The 17,870-nt window shown below is 35.6% G+C and overlaps 1 protein-coding gene across 1 annotated transcript in view; it reads right to left on the bottom strand.

Annotated features, from left to right (window-relative positions):
- Positions 1–17,870, bottom strand: part of Malrd1 (MAM and LDL receptor class A domain containing 1) — a 616,720-nt gene that overhangs the window by 137,804 nt on the left and 461,046 nt on the right. Inside the window, exons 31-32 of the mRNA XM_041630809.1 lie at positions 14,410–14,567; positions 313–514 (exon numbers count right to left, since the gene is read on the bottom strand). Coding sequence (XP_041486743.1) covers positions 313–514; positions 14,410–14,567 — 360 coding nt within the window. The remainder of the gene's footprint in view (positions 1–312; positions 515–14,409; positions 14,568–17,870) is intronic.

The raw sequence follows: 17,870 nt of genomic DNA, 5'->3' as shown, positions 1-17,870 counted from the left end.
CCTTTGCCTTGGCCAGTTACGATAAGTCTGGAATAGAAAAGTAGGCAGTGATGCCGTAGCAATTGAAGGATGTTCCCTTGGACTTTCTGAAGCTGCTTTAGTGCAGTGCTAATTTGCTGCCCCAAAGTCATGAAAATTTTATGACAAAGTTCATGGGCAGAGAGACTACCTCTTGACATGTGGACTTATATATTCAACACTTGGGAGCAGGACTTCATTCAGAAGTAAATGCAATTCCCCTGCATCTCCCAATTACTGTATATTTAGATATGAATTCAATATTTATACCTATTTTCTGAAGGGATCACTTACCTCCAGAAGCACATTCAGGGGTAAAAGTGATATCATCAAGAGCAATAAAGATGTCTTCCTTTCCACCTAAGTCAGCTTCAAACACCACCTTGAACGGACTATTACTAGAGAGAGGTACATGTGCATAGGTCCATCCAGTGTCTTTGTTTTGCATTATGGACCACATCAAGATGTTTAGTCCTGATTCTTCGATAATATACACCTAAAACAATAACCAGAGAAAACAACTTTGTTATGGTTGGATGTTAAAGGTAGATTTGATCATCCTCAATGAAGTTGATTTGGATTATTTAAGTCATTTAGCAATCATAATAATATATACAAAATCTTTACTATTACAATAGAAAATCTTTAATGCTGAATATTAATATTCAGCATTAAAGATTAAAGCAAAAATACTGACCCATGTAATGAAGAAAGCATAACATTAATTTATTATAATGTTATGGTTAAGGTTTTTGACAAATCAACTCCACAATATTTAATTATATGAAGAAAATTTAGTGACTTGTATAGAAGCTATACAAGTCTGAGCATTCATGCTGAGACTACAGAAGAATGTGCTGCTTTAGCGACAATCATGCATCCAGGTTGCATGGGTAAAGGCAGAGACAAACTGCATAGCTTTCCCTGAATTCCATTGTTGCATCTCACAGAAGCTCCATATCCCTGCAGCACAGCAGGAAGGTCTCTGTGTTGACTCGGATTCCAGGAGTGGACACCGTGGGATATCAGGAACACTTTGCTTGTTTCATTAAGCATTTAACTCATGAAAAGTAGTATAGGCAAAGCATGAGTGAGAAGAGAGTGTGATTCCATCTTAGTCCCAGCAGCTCTCAGTGATTCTGTGTTTAATCACCACAGACAGGTCATAGTAGAAGACTGAGACTCAGTTTCATCCTTAGAAGTGCATAATTTAAAAAAAAATACTCCAATCTCATTTGATGAAAAGAAAAAATTCAGAATAGTAAATATGTAAATTTATCTTGAAACTAAGAACTTAATAGAGGTTAACATAAGTTAATAAAATATAAAAACAACAACAATGCAGTCAATATTAATAAAAGTTTAAACCATTTGAATATTTTATGTTCGATGAACCTTAATTGGTGTATGGGTATACAGTAGGACTATTAACTTCTATCTTGAACTCTGGAGTTGCAGAAACAGAAATCTAATAATTATAAATTCACAAAGCACAGAACTATGCTGTTGGGTGTAATATACAAGGGGCTTTGAAATCACCCTCAACTCCTTACAAACAAGAAAGTCATCTGAACACAGAGAAAATGAGCAACTCTTCACAGATCCCGGAGATACAGAGAAAACAACTTCTAAATAAAAAAAGGACAGAGAGTGGGGTGGGAGGAGGTGGAAGAAAGACTGAATAGCAACTTCTGGCCACAGAGTACAAGGACAAAACAAAACCTGGTTACGAGATATCAAAGCAAAGATCTGGGATGACCTGAGAGCATCCAGTAAGACAAAGAGTAGCATAGTTGTTTATTACTACACCTAAATATTTAAACTCCAGAGATGCAAAAATAAAGACAAAGAGAAAAAAACTTGAAGAAGCCCTACTGGGAAAAATATTTCTCAATTATAGATGAGGAAGTATGAGAATACTTGAGGCTTCTTTTCAGAGACTTGCTTATTCAAGTCAAAAGTGTGCTGTGCCAAAGAATATGAAGAAGTTTTAAATGCTAAAAGGAAAAAAAATCCCTATTTAAAATTCTTCATCAAGTCAAGTTATTATCAAAGGATATTAAACCCTTCTCCAGATGAGTAAAACATTGAGAAAAAATTTCATAGACCTAATTTGCAAATAAAGTTAGGAGGATTTTTTTCAGACACAGGGGAACTAATACAGGTCCAAATACTAGATTTATATAAAGTAAGACTGTTATAGAAGAAACAGATTTAAAACTTGAGTTGTTTTGTTGATGTTGCTCTTCTTATGTTATTTATTCAGATAATTTGATGCAAAAATAATAAGAATATTATTCTCTTGTTTTAGCTTTTGGGTATGAGAAATCAATGATTGTTACAAAAGAAATTTAGGGCAAGTTGAGAGTATTCTATTCTAGTGTACTTGGATTCTCCAGGAAACTGCACAGCATTATTTGAAAGTGACCTTAGATTCATTTTCCATGTACACTGACAACTCATGAGAAAACTAGAGTTAGTTTGAAAAACAGCCATTGATAGACGAAGAGACCAAAGAATTTCAACCTAGCAAAATAGCATAAGTGATAATATAATGGCGAGGGTGGGGTGGGGAGGCAAGCAGCAATTACAGCAGCTATTTATTCATGTATCAATGCCTACTTTAAATGCAAATAGAGCAACTGAAAGAACGTATTTCCAGGGCCCACTAAAAGTTAAGATCTGAGTGTATGCTTCTTTGAAGGGACCCAGTTAAATATCAAGGCATAACTAGTTGAAAATCAGTGGGATGAAGAACAGTATATAGAGATGACACTAACTATAACAAATGTGGAAATGCTGTATAATGTTGGGCAAAACAGGCTTTGGAGAAAGAAAACTTAACAGGGATAATAAAGCCCTTACTGTAGATTCAAGGCTTTCGCGAAGTCCCAAGGTGATGTTATTCAAATGTGCCACCTTCAGGAAGTGATCAGATCTCAGGGACTGTCCTCCTCAATTTGATTAGTACCTGAATGAAGGAAGCCTGAGGGAGATTTCTGGGAGGTGTTCTCATGTAAGGACAGACTAGAAATATTTTTTTTCTATTTATAAATTACTCTTTCTAAAGTCTTTGCTATTGTGGCCCTAGTGAATTGAGATGGAATTATAAAAGTTTCCTAAATTACATACACATCCTCAATGTATGTGTGCCTAAAAAAAGCGTTATCAAATACTTGAGACAAAAAGTAAATATATCTAAAGGAGAAAGGAAATGAATCTATTATCATAGCTTTCTTTAGCAGTGATTGACAGATCAGAAGGAACAAAGCAGTCAAGACATGTTTGAAGTGAAGAACATCAATCAACTGGGTCTCATTTACATTTATACAATGCTTCAATCAGCAAAGGAGGAAGATACATTCTTCTCAAGCTTACACATCAAAATCACTGAAATTGGTGGCATTCTGGAAAAAAACAACCCACATGGTAGCCTAGTTAAATGAATGGAAGTGATCTGGCTCTCAGACCACGGTAGAATTAAACCAGAAGATGATAACGGAGAGATAACACTTAGAGCAAAGAAGTTTCAGAAGAAACCAAATGATGTTTCAAAATAACTCAAACTTCAGCCATCGGCATTTACAGGATAAAGTACAAAATTGTGTGGGGTGTGGGGGCAGGGGTGTATTTTATAATTACAGGAAATTAGGGATAAGTATAAAGCTCTGTGTGTTTATTTGGTACTGAGCAGCTGCAGGACTTGGCAGAACAGAAGCTTATCTACCTCTAGATGTAATGAATGGGCCAATTCCTTGAAACACACATGAATCAGAACTCACAAAGAGAAAAATCCGCAATAAATATGAATTTGCCTGTTAAAAGTGTGAATAGATTGATAACATTCCAAATAATACACAAACCCAAACTAGTATTAGAAATGAAACTGTACATTAATATCTCTCAAGAACATTAAGAAGAAAAATACTTCAAAGCTATTAACAAATCAAATCTAACAATATATAAAGAGTAATTCAATGTCGTGAACAAAGAATTGATTACAAGCATGTTATATCAGTAAAAATTCAGTAATCATTCAATATAGTACATCAAATCAATAGGCTATGGACAAAATGTCTTATATTTACACATGTAGACACATATAAGGGATGGAAAATGCTGACTCTCAGGAGTCCTGGACAATCAGAAACAGCTACTAATACACACAAATCCAAACAGAAACTGTTTGATGAGAACACACAAATAGAACTGAGGCTTTTGAATAATCACAGGTGTAAGAAACAATCACCACTATCAGCAACAACCAAAAAGGGGCAGTCTTTTCCAGCAGAATTATGGAAGCACTCAAAGAAATAATGCCTTTGTTACAAGCTAATAATGAATCAAGAGGTTGCAAGCATGCTGTTTTAGCAACTTGGATGAAGTGCAGATGAAGATAACATTTGTATCTGGAAATACTGGGCAGGTAAATCCTGTGGAAGTGTTCAAGCTCAGGGATTTCCAAGTTGAGCAATGGAATCATATGAATGAGGCAATCCTTCCTGAGACTATTACAACTTTTACCTCCACCAACAAATAATAAAAAAAGAGTATATCAAAAACATAAGACCACCAAAGTCATAGTTCCTCTTTGACAATAGAATAACATAGAATTAGAGGTCATTAAGAGTGTACAGTCACTGCCAGAAGAAAGGTATTTATTGGTTTGTCTCACGAACTGGAATGTATGTACTATTATTATTGAAATAAGTTTGACCAACATACAGAGATGTATCCAAATACTTTTGGGAAACAAAGAATTATAACTAATTCCTTGCATCTACATTGGGTGTCAATTAAATTCAGCAAGTACAAACACACACACACACACACACACACACACACGAGATTTTTTTTCATAGGTTATGAAGAATAGCACAAGTGTTCCGATAAAACCTTCAGTAATAAATCGATTATCAGAAGGGCCAAGATTAAATGCAGCTGCAGAATGAACTGAGTGGATCAAAATTTCCCCAAGGATAAAGACGAAGCCATCAAGAATCCAAGAGAACTTAAGAACTGTAGCACTGGAATGTGAATGGCTTCCTCATAAGAAGGGCAGTTTGAACACAGGAAAGTATGGTGGGGTTTCAAACAGAAGAAAGCTCAGGTGGGGATATAAGCAAGTTAATGACAGAAGCCTCAGATGAAACCACATCTGTCTATACATTGATTTTCAGTCTTTGGCCGGAAATGTAAGAAAATATATTGCTAATGTTTACGTTGTCTTGTTTGTCATTTTGGGGCTATGGTCCCTGACATATCAAATTAGAAAACAACTTAACATTGTAGATTGCATAGACTTAATAGGGTGGTGAGAAAAAATAGCTGAGAAATATTTTTAATCAATGTTAACATGCTATAAATGCCAGGTATTTTTATTATTAAGATTACAAAGAAATATGTGTGTTCTTTAGGAAGTTCATCTAATAATCCAGCCAATTACAAGAAACACAGAACCTGATTGGTAAAATCTTGCCAAAGGTTATCTTTTAGTTGTGGGTGGTTATATTCAAATATGAAATGGATTGTTATTCATATTGGATGAAAATTTTCAACTAGTTTAATAAAAAATATCTACTTCACACAAAAAATGACAACTACAACTTTAAAACTTTTGAAATAAGGAAGAATAACTGAAATGCAGTGACTATAATAAACCCCAAATAAAGGCAATAAGTGACAAAACAAAATGCAAACAGAAATCCAAGAAAATGCCATTATCATAAAAAAAGAGTGGCAATAAATGCACAGTCATTGTCTTGAGTCATATCATATACTAACATAGCTTTGACATGTAAGAGCTAAGGCTGACAAGCACATAAGCAAAAACAAACAACAGCAACAAAAACAGATACTCAAATAGGTAAGGAATTTGACACACTTTTCTAAGTAGGCTACACAGGATACTAAGATGAAAGGGTAGACGAAATGGCTCAATTTATTTCTGTTTTTATCACTCAACTATGTATATACCCATATTAGCAATGAACTAGGTGTAATAATTCCTTCAATCATTTTAAAGAAAATGTGTGTATATGTATAGATTCAACATATGACAAAAAAGTCCTGGGAAATAAACAGAAGTAAGACAAAGGGTTCAATCAATGGTATGGAAATAATTATGGTGATGTGGGAAAAATTCTTGAGATTCTAATCTATCATCATTTCTATGCAAGAGTAAAACCTAAGTAATTAGCTAAATCCACAACTCCAATTTGTAGAATAATAAATGAGAACATTTTACTCTTCTATGATGGGAAAGGGCTTGGTAAGTAAGGCATCAAATCCAGATTCTATACAGAATCTGAAAAATGATAGAGTTCACCAACTAAAAATGTAAAAGAAAACTTTCTTTAGCTTCCAATATGTTAAATAATCCTTTGAAGAAGTCTTCCTCAGCCTGGGACCCAGACTTCTAAGCAAAGCTGATTTGGTTATTTCTCAAGGTGACTTTGTACCTAGTCCATTTATAGTCAGGTGTGAGAAATACTTTCTTTTGCAAATTCCCACTTCTATGTCTTCACAATGTGACTTGATTTTCATTTCCAGAAGGAATGCTTTTCAACTGGAGGTCGCTTTTTTCTCTTTATTGCACTGTGAAGGGGAAGTCTGTGCAGAAGGTCAAATTAGATTAGCTCCCTCCTTTTGAGTTCAACCTCTGCACTTGTGTGTTGCCATTCTGTTCTGTCTAATTTATAATTTATAATAGTGGATTACGGCAATATTTTTCTCTAAGGTTTTTTTTCCCTATTATCTGCAAGTAGAGCTATACATACTATTCCAGAATTTTTTTCTCTATTTCATACGTCAAAGTATCTTCCTGTTGTCAAACCCTATGCACTCAATTTTCTCAAACTGTTAATATGGACCCATGATTCTTGCCATGTGATAGGTGATGGTGTGTGCAGATACACTGAGAAGTCATTTAGTACTACATGCCATTAGCAGAGGAAGAATACTAGGTGCTTTCATAGGACCTATAACCTGCTCAATCACAGGTTCTTGGCCCAGATGCTGTTCTAGCTATGAGTTCTATACTGTGAAGTTGATATTTGTGCCATTATTAGACCAGTGTGCATACCTTGTCAATCAAGAACTTTATTGAATCAAGTTGGATACTCATCTGACTTAAAAAAAAAATCTCTTCTAAAGTTCAAGGACCATTGTAGAAGATGAAGTGGAAAGACTGTAAAAGTCAGAGGTGGTGGATGACTAAAAAAACAAAACAAAGCAAAACACAACAAAATAGCATTTCATGAACACAGCAGATTAGTTGCACATATGAATTTACAAGGATTGTGACAACATCCACAAGACCTAAACAAGTTCAAGTCAGACAACAATCTTAATGTAGAGGGGTAACCTGGGATTGACATCCCACCCCTAGCTGAGGAGCTATTGATAATGATAACTGCTGGAGAGGGGGAGTTAGGTTTTTTTAAGGTAAAATCCCTGGTGGGTCAAATATGGACCAATAGATGGTCACACATCCAAGAGTATATTGGTGACAATAATTGGACTTCATACATTAAAACAAAAAGAATGACAACACAATGTTGGTGAATATTGAGTGGGGGGAATAGATTTGAAAGGAAATGGAGAAATTAGATAATCAAAATACAATGCATGGGATTCTCAAAGCATTAATAACAATAAAATCATCTTTGCTCATTTTAACTATGGCTACAGCAATATTATTGGCATTACAGCATAAAAATGTCTGCAGTATTGCAATAGGTATATTGATAACGGCAGGCATACATTTCTACTTTTATTTCTGCTTAAATTGGTACAAATTGACCAATTTTGTTGATCAATATATTCTGGTTTTCTTTCAGGTCTTTTTAGGGTACAGATATCTGTTATGCATTTTCAGCCATTCTAATGTATAACACACTATAGGGCCATTTATATGTGTCATTGTTTCCTCTCTTAAATACTCACTAGTATTATTCCCTAAAGCGGCTCTGATGAGAAGTGCCATACTGCTTGTGAATATAGCAGACATCAAATTCAGCCTAAGCAAGGATGAAAGAAAACTGCTGGGTCTGGGAAGTCAATTAAAACCTACTTTTAAAAAAAATCTCTAAAAGAAGCATTGATAGCAGCTCTCAACAACTTTCATCATAACACAAAGTAGAAGTGGTTTTTTTTAGTTTGTTTGTTTGTTTTTCATCTCCATTGTCCCCCACTTCTCTATCCACTTGCCTGGAACTTCCCACAGCAGTAGCAAGAGCTATGAAATATAGAAGACTCTTTGCATCTATACAAGCCTAGAGGGAACAGCCAGGGCCTGCAAAGCAGCTCATATGTAGTCACTTGTTAATTACAGCCTTACTGTACTAAATTCTAACCTAATGCCTGATTAATGTGTGAATATAAATCCAAGATATATTTCTTCCATTACTAAGAGGACTTCATCATTGTATTTTATTGGGTCATTATTCATATTATGAACTTATATATAGCTGGTGAAGAGAATTGTGAATTTGAAACCCTTCTTGTCTCACAGTATCTGCTCATGGCTGGTGTCTCTGGTCCACAGTCAGGGTTTTTAGACACAAGATGTATTGGAATGTGTCTCATTTTTCTGTTATTTGCTATTTTGAGCGTAATGAGTCTGGTGTATCATAAAGAATAGAGTTCTGCTTGAACTGACAGTGGAAGCATCTAAAGACCTGGCTTTGGTGTAGGCAGTGGTCAATATTGTAATGGTCTGTCCTGTCCCTTTAAGAGACAAGACCCACTTACTCCCTCCTCCACCCACCACTGAGGCAAGCAGATCTTCCTTCCTGATTCCAGCTGAGTCTCTTCTCTTTCAGTCTCTTTTCCAAACAGGTAGCTGCTGCTGTGGCGTCCCCCTCCCCCACTCTTCCTCTAGCTCACCTTTTCCCTTACCTTTCCATAGCCCACTAAATAAATACCTACTTCCTCTGCATGGTGTGCCTACCTGTCTCAGTTGGTCTCCCTCTCATCATGCAGTTCCCTGCCTAGGACCCTCTGGCCCTCATGGCCTGCAGGCTACTTAGGGGCTTCCTGCCTGGGACCTGAATGCCTTTGTGGCCCCCATGGTCTCATGACCTGCTGCCTTCTGCCTGTTACCACTCAGGGACCTGCAGCATTTTATTTTAAACCATAACAAATATGACACACCTTAGGAAGTTACCAATGGCAGATCTCAGTTTGGCAAAGATGCCCTCGTGGCTCTTGTCCTTTAACTGTTTATCCAACAGATGATTATATGAAATCCTGAACAAGTGAACTAAGTGTGTTGTTTCTTAGGAAACTCGGCAGAACAAACATATTCATCTTACCATTCACTGCTTTCTATACATGAAGAGTTCGTAGACAAATACAACTATTTGACTTACCATTAGGTTTCTATGATATCTATGATTTAAGGCAAATTTTTTATATTACAAGGTATAGCATGTCATACATGTTATGTCCAGATCTGTGAAGTCCCCCAAAAATCAACAAGGAGATCAAGTCCCATATGTAAAAGCAAAGAGCCTTTCTTTTATACAAGTTTGCAAACTTGGTCCCCCCGTGTATCCAACATATTTAAATAATTGGAGAGCCATGAGCTCAGTTAGAGTTGGGTTTTTATAGTAGTAAAGGTGGGTGTGAGGGGTTTCTAAGAATCAGGACCCTTGATTGACTGACATTTGTCTAGGGGTGTCCTGGTGAGTGTGCTGGCAGGTAATCCTGTCTACAAGGGTTGAAACTTTAGGCATTTCCTTTGAATGGTCTGTTCTTGGGTGGTGCTCAGTGATCTCAGTTTGTGGTTCTTCCTGCACCAGGTATTGCCTCAGGCCACCATTAAACTTAAGAATGTCTAAGACCAACACTGGCAGGTAATAATGGTTGGAAAAAAAGAACTTACTTTGGGTGGTTTGTTTCTATTTAGCCTATCATGGCTGGCTCCTACATTACACAGAATAAGTAAAAGTTTTTCTAAAGAATTAGATTCTAAGAACTTTTTACAGAATATAAAGGCGATTTCTGAATAATGAGTATGTAAACATTAAATAGGTTATGGAAACAGCTATTTTATCTATGTTTTAAAACAATTTTGTTATTTTACATATTAATCTTAGTTCCTCTCCTTCCCCTTCTCCTCCCCACCTTCCCCCCTTGCCACCCTAACCACTCATCAGAGAGGATCAGGCCTCCCATTAGGGGTTAACAAGGTCTGTCACATCAACTGAGGCAGAACCAATGCCCTCCCCATGGTATCTAAGCTAAGCAAGCTATCCCTCCATAGGGAATGGGCTCCAAAATGTCAGTTCATGCACTAGGGATGAATATTGGTTCTGCTGCCAGTGGCCCCACAAACTGCCCAAGTCACACAATTGTCACCCACATTCAGAGGGCCTAGTTCCATCCTAGGCAGGTTCCCCAGCTGTCGGTCCAGAGTCAGTGAGCTCCCACTAGCTCAGGTGAGCTTTAAACAGCCCCTTAATGTGAGAGGCAGGAAGACACAAGAGTGAAAAGCAACAGAGCCAGTAGATGTGGGAAAACTAAAGTTTACCATCCCCTAATTTTAGAATATTGAGCAGATTCTGGAAGTTTCTTCTCTCTCTCATTGTCCTTGACTTTTATATATGGTGTACATAACACTGTTGAATGAGGAATAGATATTAATTAATATAATTTTTTGTAGTTTTTGACATATAGAAAACAACTGATATTATTATGATTGACATTGTCCTTGTATTTTTTCCAGTGCCATTCCTGTTTTTCTTAAAATGGGACTCAAAATCAGAAAATACTGCATGAAAACTATTATATATATATTATGTATATATATATATATATATATATATATATATACTTGAGACATTATCTTTCTGCACATTGTAAATACATTTCTTATAGTTCAATGAAACTTGGAAAATGCAGACACAATTTTAACAGATTGATTAAGCAATCACCCATTCATAAGTTTCTCAGACAAGTTTACTTTACTACTAAGAATGCATAAAGAAAGTTCATTGAGCAAGTCTTAGGGCTAATAATGTGCTCATGAGTAAACCGATGAGCATTTAACAATCATCATAACAACAATTTCCATAAGATTTTGAATAAGCATATTTACATGCTAGGTAAATTTGAATTCTATAGGCTTTAATAGAAATTGTTTAGATCTATGAATTCAACTTTAAAATAAAAGCTATTTCAGAATGGCAAGCTAATTATTCTGAAATATGAACATTAGACCTGTAAGACACCATGCAGATTTGTCAAATCATGCCATCACAGAAGAAGTTTTAAGAAGTAGTTCATTTCACTTCTTCTCCAAGAGCAGCTATAATATATTACACAAAATATTATGAAAGCTAAATTTTATTTTATTTTTATTAATTCTTTTATATAATACATATTGATCATATTGTTCCATTCAACTCGTCCCAGATCCTCTGGTGATCCCTAAACACCCATCTTCATGTTCTTTCTTTCTCTCAAAAAATGAAGAATCAAAAAAAAAAAAAAAAAAAACAACCCAGTAAGACAAAAACATGACAAAACAAAACAACATGAAGTATCTATAGATTAGATGAAATGTTACAAAGGGTATATATTTAGAAACATATATGTTTCCTTTGATTTTCTTAAGAAGAATTTGGCGAAATCAGGGCATTCACTTTTTTTTAACTGACATTACATATAAAATATAAACAAATTCGTGGCAAGGCATATGGGCTACTAAAGTTCAAATTTCTCAGAAAAAAGTAATTTGTTTTCCCTTAGGGCTATTAAGCTATCTGGATCAAAAGAAGACCACTATCATTTTAACGAGAGATCAATTTCATATGTGTTAAAGTAGCTGAAAGTCAGAAAAAAGTTAACACAATTAAGTTCTTCTATATTAGCAGCCAGGAAATAGGCAATATTCAGTGAAATGGATACTGGTGGTATTTTTCTATAATTTCTTGCCTTTGTATCAAATCATGCTGATAACTTTGTAAACAGTTTAATATTCTTATTATCCATTTTCTTGGAAACGGTACTGTAGTATCCCTAGTCCTGTAAAGTATTTGTTTTTCTCATGCATCCTTCTACTTCAAAGGCTAGGATAAGTCAGAGTAGTTTGGCTTGTACTCCATAATGTAGCATAAATATCATGTTTAATTTTACCTGAACCTATCAACTGCATAAATTTATATTCATTGCTTTAGATTTATATGATGAGTCAAGTTAGTGCAGTGATACAATTTAGGCATGCTTTATTTGGAAATAATCTCAATACGCTGGTGAAGAATTGTCCTATTTGTTATTTGTAGGCAGAACACATTGAGAGTTCATGTTAAATCAAGTCATGCAGTCTTTTGACATGACGTCTAGAGAATGCTAATGGTTCTCCCCATTCATATATTGAATTCTATCCCTGGGAAATGTTATTAGGAAGTAAGTATCAACATCACCACATGAAAACTATTACTCCCAGGTTTCAGTGTTGTCCAAGACCCTTCCAGTATCTAACTACTCCTAGAGTTACTGGCTCAAGTAAAGAAGGATCCAGGGAATTAGACAAAGCAATTCTGTCTCTGTCACTCTCTCTTTTTCTGTGTGTGTATTTTATGTGTATGTATGCACGCACATAGCTTATTTTTCCCTCAAGTCTCTCTTTTCATGTATGAGAGATGCTCTCAAAGATATCAAATAACCCCAAGCCTATCATACATCTTGCAGCTTCAGAATTAGAAGAAACCTCGCAAGCCAAATCAAATAGAAAAGACCAGAAATACAAAGCAAGAGTCACTGTACCACTGTATCATCAACCTCATCAAGACAGTCCAGAACAGAAGAAGGCAGCTTCCCTACCACCACAACCATCACCACCAACCCCATCACCACCATTACTGCCTATCATATTGACTGCCAATTCCTCCCCAATATTCTTTCTAGAATTACTTGAAGATTGCCCAGAATACAGAAATATTTTTCCATACTGCTGTTCTCTAATTAGAAAACCCATGAATGATCCCACAGCAAGAATCACAAATCATCACAGAGACCAACATTTGTAATTTAGAGGCTATGTACAGATATTTACAGATAAAAGCTAGGTGCTATATATTTGGATACCCCAGGCAGATGACTAACTCGCAAAAGCATGGTTAGGCATTTGTTCTGAATGGAGGAGGATGCAGAACCATGCCAGTAAGTAAGAAAGATCTGCTTGCTATCATGAGTAACAAATCATGACAAAAAAGAAAGACTAATAATGCAGGGTTTTTAGGAAGTTAGACTCCATGGAATTTTTTTACAACCATAAGTCAGTGTCCCAAATTATTATATATTTTATATGTAGAAACTTTGAAAAAATTACAAAGTATCAAGGTATTGAACTGAGTCACATGTCCCACACATGTTAGAATGGACTTTCATTTCTATTGGTTTCCACTTGAAAACAAATTCTCTCATAGAGTTGGGATAAATATTTCATTTTCTTTGCATGCTTGAGAGACTCTGTTTGTCAGTGATTGGAACTTTTATGCCTTTTGTTCTTTTGTTTTCTTTTTCAGGCTTCTTGGATAGACCACAGGTTGATAAGAAATGGATGCTAGAGTTTTGACGTAAGATTTTCTGCTAATCGTGTAATCTAGGAGAAGGAAAAGTGTCTAAGCCTCTTTGGGTCTGAATTTCCTTATTTTAAAGTTTGAAATGTACCTCCTATATTAGGTAAATGTTTGAAATAAGAATATATATATATATATATATATATTATAAAATACCTCCTGAAAGACAGGAAAACATAAGAGCTGTCACCATTTCCCAGAGACAGTGTTTGAGTTAAAAGCAATAAAACCAGTCATGTTGGTCTAAACAATTAATTGCTAGGTCATAACCCTGGGAGTTCCAACATACACTTTTAATTAAACATAGAGCTCAAAATTGGTTCATCCTCATTTAAAAACTCATTAATCATTGATAAAGCTAGAAGTATAAATATTGTCACCTTTCTTAAGGACTGATACTTTATAATTAGAGCAGATTTAAATTTAAAATTTCAAGGTAGCCTTACCCTTTCTGCTTGAGGTAGAGACTTCTCTATCATTATCTCTTGTATCACATTTCTTCATTGTCCTTAGGCAAGTTCTTATTTGTAAAGTACATGTACAATCTACTCAGAATCCTTTATCTCCAGGTACTCTTTAAATAGCAGACCCCATAATTGAGTTCAAGTGGCAGTCATCAATGAGTTTAATCTTGACTCAGATGGAGATGAATTACACAGTACTGTATGCCAAAGACCCACAGCCCCAGGTAGAGATGAGAAATTAATGATGCCACCATCGGCAGCGTGATTAAAAAAGGAGGTGGCAATTGAAACTTACATGATGAATATTTCCATTGACACAAATCTAGCTCCTTCCATACCTTTAAAATCCCCATAATCTGGGGATCCACCATGTAGAACCAGAACCGAACAGTACATATTCCAAGGCTGGCTGGAAAGAGCTGAGAGGTAATGATTCTTGCAATAGACCCTTGTTTGGAGACAGAAGAGTTGATGTACAGGAAATGCCGACCACTACCTAGAACAGATTGAGAAAAAGTTTTGTTTTTCAGTGCAACAGTTTATTTTACTGAGCAATACAGAATATGTTTAACCCATGTACAAATAACATCATTACCTTAAATGCTCTCCCTTCTTCTGTCTCCCCAACCGCACTAGTTAAATAGAATTTATCTCTTACAAGTCATCTCAAAATAGCAATTAATTCTTCTGAAGAAAAAGGTGTTGCTTTGGTCATGTGATATGCAGAATTTATTTTACACAAGACTCAACTCTGTGTTGACTCTGAAGGTGTGGTACTTTCCTCCAATTCATCCAAACCTGTCTCTTCCAAGCCATAGCACTTTGTGTGTTATGCACAGTAGGCGGGTACAGTGTGGGCACTGGGGAATGACTGATATACAGCTTGCTTTCAATTGTTCTTACTTCTACACTAGCTAGAGTAGTAAGATGTGGCTAAAGTTTAAGCAGAATGTGATTCTGAGAATACTTACATAATTTGTTTGTTGATGCATGTGTGTATTTATGGGAGGGGTGCTTGCCTGTGTAGGCATATGTGAAAGATACAGGTTAATAATCTATGTATACTTCTGTCACTCTCCAACTTACACTTTGACATAAGGCTTCTCACTAGACCTGGAGTTTTTCCATTATGATAATCTGTCTGGACAGAAAGCAGCAGGGATCCTCATGTCCCCATGACCAATAGCTGCAGATATATCTTACCCAGCCTGGATTTTAAGTGATTGCTGGAGGTATGAACTCAGGTCCTTGTGCTTGCACAATAATGAGTGACTTTTCTCACTGAGTCCCCAGCTCCATTTTATTTTTTTTCCACTGTGCTATAAATATCATCTGTGTTCCTCAGATGCATTTGTCTGCCAAAAGTCTCTGCATTCAATATAATTTGATTTGTTTTCTGATTGACATCATTGTCAAAACTTATAAAACTACTTTTCTCTTTCTTGCTTTTTCTGAGGTAGCAGATAAGTTACATGTATAGTTACAAACAAGTTTAATAAATTATTTTCTACGTAATACGTTTTTTTCTTGGTGGCTTATCAATGTTCAAGGATCAGCAGCAATATTCTCCCTTCAGTTCTCACAGTGGAACTTTGTGCTTTCTTTTGTTGTTTCAAGTATCTTGGTCAGAGTATTTTTCATTTTATTTAACCTTTCAAAAACTATCTTCTATTTTTAATTATTTTCTTTTACACATTACATTAATAACTACTCATTTTTGAAACTTTCATTTTCTTCTTCCTTTGGTATTAAACAGCCTTTATCTTAAATTAATTTACTGCTTTCTTTCCTTTGAATGTTTCAAATTTTCTTATGTGTTTCAGTGTATTCAATGAAATATACAGATTTTGATGCTCTGTTCTTTTTTGAATTAAAATATGTAAAGATTGCTATAGAAACTTCCTTGAATCATGAGCTATTTACAAGCTGTTTTTGAATCTCTGTGTTGTTGGGAGTGTTGAAATTATATGCCGAGTTCTTGCATTATAAGGAGAAATGTGGAAAAACTGGGAAAGAATTAAAAGACATCAATTTCAATCACTGGCAGGAATGAAATGGGGTTCTTCTCAAGTTAGGCAAACATGTAAAGAAAGTAGAAAATACTTCTGATTTTATATGACATATCTGTTCTCCCAAGGGGAAATTGTAGGAAGAATGCTGTTGATGGCTTACTTCTTTAGATTTATTATGTTCATAGTCCATGACACGTGTTCATCATGTGATTTTTCTGTGTTACTTGAGACTACAGGCACTCTACTGCTCTTGGATGAAGTAGATATTATCAGGTCCAGATGGTTGATTATGGTGTTATGGTCAATCCTGCCCTTCTTAGGATTCTGCTGGCTGGATCTTTCCATTGATAAGCAAGTTTGATTCTCCAGGAGTCAAATAGATCTTAAATTTCTATCAAGATTTACTGGACAAATTATGATTTTTTGGTGTTGAATACTTATGTTAGAGAATATTTTTGTATTCTGGGAGGAACAATCTATTTATTACCATGTATGTTCCTCTGCATCCTTAATAATATTCCTTGCTTTTGAGTCTATGTCTGAACTCCCAAGTTCTTCTGATGAATATCCTTCCTTTACTTTGGATCTTTCTGTGTTATATTTAGTATAGATTCTGCACAGATAGTATTATGTCTCTTTTACACACAGACAATGCCTTTCTTTTAATTGATGAATTTTTACTATTAATCTTTATTGATATAGCATACTATTGATAGAACTGGTTCAATATATATAATCATTTTTAACATTTTTATACTCGTTACTCTTTGTTTCTTTTTCTCCTCCATTCACTTTCTCTATTCTGTGGCTTTAATTAAGAATTTTATATGATTCAAATTTTCATCCCTCTGTATGCTAGTTACATACCTTGCAAAAGACACCTTTGCTAGTGAATGACCTTGAAATTAAAAATACATTACAACTAATTATAGCACTCCTTCGAATACCTACATATCACTTTATGGGTCACAAAAGTAAGCACTGCCCAACAGCACACACCCTTTAAATCAACCCAACTTTCTCATATTGTTGAAGATTTATCTTTGCCTGTGTCAGCTTAGTTTTAGTGAAATGGTTTCTTCTAAGGTCAGATCCACCTGGGAGAAGAATATTCATGAATGTTTCTGTGATTCATCTCCTCCCCTTGGGAAAGCTGAGGAACTCCTACTCTAGGTAATAACCTGGTGAGATTTCAGAGTAGATGTTTCCCTAAGACTCCTCCTCTCTGTGTTTCCTCTCCTGCAGGTTTCCATACTGAGCCTTCAGCTATTGGACAATCACAGCTTAGATGTCCTACCAAGTTCCTATAGAAGTTCTTACCCAGGGATATCTGTCAGCATTTGTGACCCTGTGTCCATTTGTTTGTCTCCCACAGAAGCAGTGACTGTTCCTGTGACCTCGGGTCCCTAGTGGATTCATGAAAAGTGAAGACTATTCAGCTGCACAGCTAGCTTATTATTAAATGGACAGGCAGTTTTCCTTAAATCCTCAACATGCTGGGTAAGAACTGAAAAAATAACTTGTATCTATTTTTAAATGTTGCTTACTGAAAATCTCTTATGATGCTCTCTGAAGACTTTTTTATTAATCCATCAAGAAAAAAAATCTACCAAGAAGGGTGGCACACACCTGTTGTTTCAGACTTGGGAGTTTGAAACAGGAGGATTATATCAATTTTGAGGTCAATCTTGGCCTCAGAGTGAGATTGTTTCTCAAAAACTAAAACACATTAAATCCAGTGGATCACAAGAAAGAACAGAAAGACAAGAGTACACTAAACAGATGTG

The sequence above is a fragment of the Microtus oregoni genome, unplaced genomic scaffold (genome assembly GCF_018167655.1).
Source record: "Microtus oregoni isolate MIOR12 unplaced genomic scaffold, Mior012 000035F_ref0000213, whole genome shotgun sequence".
NCBI classification, from domain to species: Eukaryota; Metazoa; Chordata; class Mammalia; order Rodentia; family Cricetidae; genus Microtus; species Microtus oregoni.
The sequence above is the reverse complement of the archived record's forward strand: the minus strand, read 5'-3'. Positions and strand labels throughout refer to the sequence as shown.